Here is a 7,652-nt window from a genome sequence, read left to right as displayed (position 1 = left end):
GTGGTATGATCCAAAAGGAAACTACTGTCCCTGAATATAATCCTCAGGTACAATAACCTATAAATCGATATACAACATGTAAAATTTGTGGTAGGATGAACTACAAAGTACCAACTGGATATTAGCACGCCGCCAGTTATGTTATTGTTATTGTATAACATTTATTGTTGCCAGATAAGAGTAATTTTTCACAGTTTTCAAGTTATATTTGGTTCCATATTGGTAATCTTTTAGACAATTATTTCAATTCCAAAGTAAAATTAAGCATTTGCATATTTAAGTAGGAAACACTGTATTTAATTCTTAAATGTGTGCCCTAAGATCAGAACTTTTGATTGGAATATCGTTAATGTTGAACGCTTGATCTCGGATTTCAAACTTTTGATTCGAGGATCAATTAATTAAAGTTATTCTTGCAGGGAGAGACCACTGGATATTGAATATGAATTAAATAAACCCCAAAGCTTAAATATGAAGGAGATTAATGCTTGATCCTTGATTCACAACTTAAGTCCAAACTTCTGAATATTTTCAGTAATATATGAGTCTTGACTTGTAACCGTGAAAAATAACCAATTCTGTAACAAAATAATAGGCTCAAAATTTTGACACATTTTTTTAAAATTTATCATCGTTCTAAGTCAAGGACTGTCTTGTTTCAATGTTCTGATATTGATTACAGCTCAAACTTAAGCTAGTTACTTGCCGTACGGAAGAAATAGTAGAGTAACTGTGCTTTATTTATATCTTAAAAAATCAAAGTCAAAACAAAACTGGATTCAAAATATTCAATATGTTCGTTTTAAATGCAATGTTGATAAAGTATTAATAACAACATAAAAGATTTAAACCGATGTTATGGGTGAAAACAATACACTAAAAATTTCCTAGAATCAGATCTATTTGATTCTTATTAACAAATTATCCAGCTGCCTTCAAACTTTACCATCTTCCTCCTTTCCTACCACCACCAAAGGATTTGCCTTGGAACATCTTGGACATAATCTCCAGCTCCATCAGCTGAGGATTCACAACCTACAATATAGAAATTACTTTACGAGTGCACCGAACCACGTAAAATGGAATACAAATAAAATTTAAATGTCGGTAGAAATGTCCAGAGCTGAAAACTTTAGAATGGGATATCCTTAATCCCGATCGGTTAATTAATCTGAGCTGGAAACTTTAGAATGGTGGATATCGGGATTAATGCTTGATCCACTCATTTTCTTAATCTCCAGATTAAATATTGATGTTTTCCTCAAGAATTTAATCTCCAGAATAATTAATAGGTCGGGATTAAGGATATCACATTCTAAAGTTTTCAGCTCTGGAGATTAATAACATGAGGAGAACAAGCCATACTTAAACTGGAGATTAAGAAAAAGAGTCGATCAAGCATTAATCCCGATATCCACCATTCTAAAGTTTCCAGCTCAGATTAATAAATGCAAAGGGTTTTTAAGACTTTATTCACAAAAGTTTTCATTTAATCCAACGCAGGTAGGGGAAATTTTTCGGAATATATTTATCCTGTAATATTAACATATATATATATATATATCTATATTTAATTTAAGAAAGTAAAGCAGATGTCAGCACTTCCAATTGGAGTTTTTTTCCCTGAAAATGAGACCCCGCATGTAAATTCCGAGATAATATATTTTAAATTGTTTTTCATCTCTAAACTGATTTTTTTTGGTTGCTGAAAGAGTCACTGCCCAATATCAGAATAATAATGTTATTCAATTACGAGCCTACAAAAACTAATATTTTCTCCAATGTTTTGAAATATGATCTTGGGATAATTTACACAGTACAGACAAACAACATCTCCTAGAACATTATCATCAAAATATATAAAATGGGAACGAAAGGGCTCAAACAGATTGCAAGGAGATAAATAAATACATATTTACAAACCTGTTTTGCTTCCTGCAGGATTTGAACAAGTTGGGACGCGCTCTTCTGATTTTTTTCAGTGAAGAATGTGTACGCAGTTCCACTTTTATCCCGTCTGCCAGTTCTTCCAATCCTAAAATTAACCTTGAGTTCACTGCAAAAATAAGATCATCTTATGAATAAAAATGGAACTAATACAAGCATCCGACTGTCAAACCTAAATCGTAAATGAAATATTGAATTATCGATAATTTTTGTTTGGGGAGACTAAACATAGAGCAAAGGACTTTTTCTATAAAAAAATAAGGTATCTTGAAATATTTTAAAACTTAAATGAACTGTTTTTCTTGACGCTCTTAAAAAGTAAGCGCTAAATTGGTTATGGGGGTTCAAAGGGTTTTAGACACTAAAATTGTATTTCTGGGTTTTAAATTTGACTTCACCACCCTGTCGTAAGAATAAACTAAATTTATAAATTTTCGTTGCCGCGGTGCTAGTCCTAGTCTCCAGCCCCGAAATTCAATAAATTCTTCACCAAATCTAACCCCTCGTATTGATCTTATATTTTCCGTTAAAATTGACTAAGAAGTTTATATATTAATTAATACCTTCATGTGTTTTAATTATCTCATTTTGGGCACTGGACAATTTGACTTAGACTTTACGAATTACGACATTTCATTTTTGCTCTTATCTTTATCAGTAAAAAAAAACAATATAAAATTTTATAACAATTTTGGATCCTCTTTATACCAAATTAAAATCTTTAAAAAATTCTCCAATAACTTTTAAAAAGGGCAGACCACATTTTGAAAATGTCTGGACTTGGAGAATATTTAATGATTTTTTCAAAACTAAGATTAAATTCAAGATGTTCAATTTGTAAATCTCAAAAATTCCCTGCTTAATTAATAGTCGATTTTTTTCTGCAAAATTGCTACCTTTTCTCTAAATAAAATATATCAGGTCTAATGATCCGCAATTAGTATATTATGCGTAGGAAGAAAGTGTAATAATCAAAATTATTCTTATAATATTGAAAGAAAAACCGTGGAATAATTTTGATTATTCACTGAAAGGCGCAGCGCAGAAAAGCCGTGGAATAATCAAAATTATTCCACGGGTTTTCTTCCAATATTATAACACTAATTTTGATTATTACACTTTCTTCCTACGCATAATGATATTATACCACCTTTACGCGAAATGGGTGCGAATAATAAGAATTATTCCTGATTTGGCTAAGTTGTAAATCCAGTGTAATAATCAAAATTAGTGTGATAATTTTGGAAGAAAAACCGTGGAATAATTTTGATTATTCCACGGATTTTCTGCACTGCGCCTTTCGGTGAATAATCAAAATTGTTCCATGGTTTTTCTTTCAATATTATAACAATAATTTTGATTATTACACTTTCTTCCTACGCATAATATACTATTAAGTCGTCGTACAATTTTTAAGTAAAGTAAACCTGTGAATATAGTCTTCGTCCTGCATCGGGTAGTCGTAGTTAACCACAAATTTTATATCATCCACATCTAGAAAATAGGAAAATATGATAATCATCCAATTTATTGTTTATTCGGCAATAACAACACAGTTAACAGTTGCAAATTATTAAAAATATGAATTTATTACGTATATTAGGTGGATTTTTATCATTTTCATGCATCCAATGTTCATGAAATTATAGGATTAATTAAGATAATATATTTATCTATTTCTGCTTTAAGTTGGGTTCTGAGATATAAGTAGTTACGTGATTTTTTTTCTCATGCACGGCCCCCCCCCCAAAAAAAAAATATTAAACATTATCTATTTTTTAAATATATCAAAAAAGTGATTTACACAGACGAGTTTGATATTGCTCAATACGACACTAATCACACATTTTTTTTCTTGCCGTGTTAAAAATTGCTTTCTGTTCATTGGTTTCTTGGGATCAAATAAACATAATTTTTTTTTGACATCTTACAAAACCAGATCCAGGGAAGGGTTTAGGACGGTGAACTTGAAAAAAATGCCTCAAAATCTCTAAAAAAGGAAAACAGAAAAATCTGCGAAATCTAAAATTAATAGTCTTAGGTTTGGATTAATTAGAATTATTAACAGGAGGCAGTCAAATCAAAGGAAGTGGATATCTGAAAGACAGAAAACTTCAAAATCGTGCAATCAAAAATACTAGTCAACAAGTTAACAAAATATTTCTTTTGAAAAATGTAGGGAAAAACTTGGTTAAAGGCTTTGGAAATATGTGGGATTTAAACTTTCAAGCTATTTGTTAGTTTCATATAAACTATTCTTTAAAATAAAATCGATCTAATTTCCACATAATATAGAAATGCAGAACAATTAATAAGAATAAGAATAAAGACGAAATTATTTATAACGAAGAGAAAAAATGTGTTATCCTTCTTCAAAAACACAATTAATTTTCCTAATTTCACAAGAAAAAAAGGATCAGGATAATACGAAAATAGAATTTTTAAATTATCCATTTGTAGTCTGCAAAGGTTGCTTAATTTAAAATTCTTATTTCATACTTTTAATCACACTTATAAATTGTGCCAAATTACCAGTAACACTTCGACAAATACTAATTACATACGCAAAACGAAGAGGGAAATATGTGCGGGAAGAGGGGCTGATAGTTTATAAATTACCTAAGCCTCGGGCAGCGACATCAGTTGCGACTAGAATTTGTGTTCTCCCGGATCTAAACTCTCCCAGAACCCAGTCTCTCTCTTCCTGTTTCTTATCTCCGTGAATGCACATCGCCGGGTAGCCGTTCTTTCTCATGGTTCTGGTTAGCTCATCACACTTCTTCTTGGTTTCAGCGAAAACAAGAACCTTAGCTCTAGAATCACTAGCCATTTCTTCAAGTAACCGGCCGAGTTTATCCTCCTTCTGCCACTCCTAGCCATTTAATAAATTTAAATTTAGTTTTTAAAAGTATTTCTGTCAAATATTTAGCAATGAAACTGTCAACAAGGCTTTCAAACAATTTAGTCTTTTAAAGAGCTGCAAGATGCACAAGATAATTTTAGTGTCAAAACAAACTTGCCTGGCAAACATCGACTATCTGTAAAATATTATGATTGGCGGAGAGGAACTCGGATCCTATGTTCAGATGTATGAACTTGTTTCCTCCCATAAAATCTGTAGCCAGCTTTTTCACCTCCTTGGGCCAAGTAGCAGACCACATTAGCATCTGTCGGTCAGGCCGAATCTGACCGAGAATCTTTCTGATCTGGGGTTCGAACCCCATATCCAGCATACGATCAGCTTCATCCAGAATTACATAAGAGCAACGTCGGAAATTAGTTTTTCCCATCTGAAAAAAAAAATAACTCACATGAAAAAATGGGTTTTCTGTTTATGTTTACACATATCCACATGAACAGGGTAGTATATTTTATCACCTTGTGATTATTGACCAACATTACCAAATCATAATTCCCAAAACAGCGGGATGTTCAGATACTTAACTATCCCCCCTGGGACAATTAAGTAAAATAACATGATAACATCCCTCCCTGTGAAGTTTTGGTGAAAAACGCTACTTCTTCGATTTAACTTCCCTCTATAGTAAATGTAAATAATTATTCTTCGATAATTACTAGTTTTACAAATATTTTATCATTAGAAAAAAGAGCACCAAACCAAACCAAACCAAACCAAATCCCCCCCCCCCTTCTCTCTGTACTATCCACTCCAGTATCCGATTACACTTTTTGTATCCATTTACCTCAAGGATATCTATAAGTCTCCCAGGAGTAGCAACACAAATTTCAGCACCGCGCTCCAGGTCTCCAATCTGTCGGCCCTTAGGAGCTCCGCCAAAAAGACAGGCTGTTCTAAGCTTACATGCTTCCCCGAATTTAACTGCCTGAGCCTGTATCTGTTGGGCAAGCTCTCTAGTAGGCGCTAATACCAGGACAATAGGTCCATCTCCTCTCTCCAGATATCCCTGATTCATTGTGTGAATTATTCCTGGAAGAAGATAACCTAGAGTCTTTCCGGATCCAGTTTTCGCGATTGCGACCAGATCACGACCTTAAAAAAAAAACATTTTTTAACATTTTAGTTCTATGAAATGCAATTATAAATTTTTATCATGAACTTATATTATCTTAGAATATAATTTATAAGTAACCATACCCTAGGCCCCTTTGGAATGAATTGCATGCTTCTAATTATATAAAACACGCCAATAATGGTTGTACAGAACTGAATTGGTTAGACTGGGATATTTATTGAGAGTTTCATAGCACTTTCAAACATTTCACGGCCAGTTCACTCACCTGAAAGAGCAATTGGCCATCCTTGGGCTTGAATGGGAGTTGGTTCTGTATACTTTTCCTTTTCAAAGGTTTGCAGAAGGTATTCTGGGAAACCACCCTCTAGAAAGCTAATAATTGGATTCCCGACATGTTCTGCTCCTTGCACTATTGTGATTTCCTTTTCAATTCTATACTTGGTTACATCTGCAGCAGACCTAATAAAATCAAAAGTTTCAAGGCGAATTTCAATAAAAAACTGTATGGGGGGGTGGGCGCTAAAAAGTATTTTTTTTTAAAAATCTCATCAGAACCTCTTCATAATGTTTTACTGAAGATGCTTCTCAAGCCACTGCACTGTACACAGCACGTTTTCAAATTAAGTATTTCAAGATTGCTCTTTTGATAAACTTTAATATATTGCCAACCAATTTTTTTTACAATCGTCACTGAAACCAGGTTTCTAAGTACTATTTTGACTTTAGAGAAGCTTAGGAAACAAACACAAGGGATACAAAGATTTACCAGAGAAATTGGGAGTTTATGTACCCTGCAGACCAGGTAATAACTAAATCAACTTCCGCCACCCCCACCCACCTCTTTCTGCATTACCTGTTGGTAACACTTGAAGAGGGTGTGTAGAAGTCTTTTTTTAGTGTAGAGAGAGTATGACTACCCCAGTTTACGGCCCTCAAGTTTTGTCCAGGATTTTCAAATTTTCCTCCTCTTCCAGAGTCTCCCCCATATCTGCTAGCTCCACCCCCACCACTATATCCTCCTCGGCCACCGTATCCTCCTCCACCTCCACCATAACCTCCTTCGCCATATCCTCCTCCACCATAACCACCTCCACCACGACCCCCTTGGCTTCCGCTATATCCTCCACTAGATCCCCTTCCCCTCCCTCCACCATAGGATCTACCGCCACCGTATCCTCCAGACCTAAAAATGACAAAAACAAAAAGTCAATCTACAAGGTAAGACTTTCCTAAAATAAGAGACATATAACAATAAATAACAAATAAAATCTAGATTTTTACGCAAGTTTTTTTACCTATTTTCGTTTCCGTAGGCCATATTTTAGTGATAACTATATATAGAAGAAGAATTTCGGTGGACAGGAGTCAGGACAGCCAGATACCAAGTTAATCAAACTTATTCACTCTGTAAAAATGATCAAATTAAAATTAAACAAAAATAAAAAAAACTTCCTTCCAAAACCTGACGGGGGATCACATTGTAATTTTGAACTGTAGGCAGTTCACAGGTATTTAAGGACATCTCTTAGATTTCAAATATATTCAATTTAACCTTGGGGTCTGTCCTAGAGAACGATATATCTATAATCATGCGGCCGCAGCGCCCGGCCCCCTAGCCTGTCCTAGCCGCGGCGCTTGGCCCCTTAGCCTGTCCTAGCCGCAGCGCTATACCCAGAAATAGACTGTAGATACAGAAAGAAGGTGATAGAC

The 7,652-nt window shown here is 34.2% G+C and overlaps 1 protein-coding gene across 1 annotated transcript; it reads right to left on the bottom strand.

Annotated features, from left to right (window-relative positions):
- Window positions 1-719: 719 nt before the first annotated feature.
- On the bottom strand, window positions 720-7,373 carry LOC111702676 (ATP-dependent RNA helicase dbp2). Its single transcript, XM_023474431.1, has 9 exons — window positions 7,238-7,373; window positions 6,796-7,125; window positions 6,208-6,401; window positions 5,652-5,959; window positions 4,968-5,237; window positions 4,567-4,819; window positions 3,375-3,441; window positions 1,924-2,035; window positions 720-1,035 (listed from the first exon to the last, which is right to left on the bottom strand). The coding sequence occupies exons 1-9, from the start codon at window positions 7,258-7,260 to the stop codon at window positions 943-945; spliced, it is 1,650 nt and encodes a 549-aa protein (XP_023330199.1). The 5' UTR covers window positions 7,261-7,373; the 3' UTR covers window positions 720-942.
- Between the last annotated feature and the right edge of the window lie 279 nt (window positions 7,374-7,652).

Source organism: Eurytemora carolleeae, unplaced genomic scaffold, assembly GCF_000591075.1.
Source record: "Eurytemora carolleeae unplaced genomic scaffold, Eaff_2.0 scaffold7, whole genome shotgun sequence".
NCBI classification, from domain to species: domain Eukaryota; kingdom Metazoa; phylum Arthropoda; class Copepoda; order Calanoida; family Temoridae; genus Eurytemora; species Eurytemora carolleeae.
Note: the sequence above shows the minus strand (reverse complement) of the source record. Positions and strands in the feature narration are given on the sequence as shown.

Excerpts from the sequence above, each read along its gene's own strand:
- LOC111702676 (XM_023474431.1), bottom strand. The coding sequence starts at position 7,260 with ATGGCCTACGGAAACGAAAATAG. Across the intron at positions 7,126-7,237 it reads GCCTACGGAAACGAAAATAG|GTCTGGAGGATACGGTGGCG; the intron begins GTAAAAAAACTT and ends TGTCATTTTTAG. Across the intron at positions 4,820-4,967 it reads AGATAGTCGATGTTTGCCAG|GAGTGGCAGAAGGAGGATAA; the intron begins GCAAGTTTGTTT and ends TTAAATGGCTAG.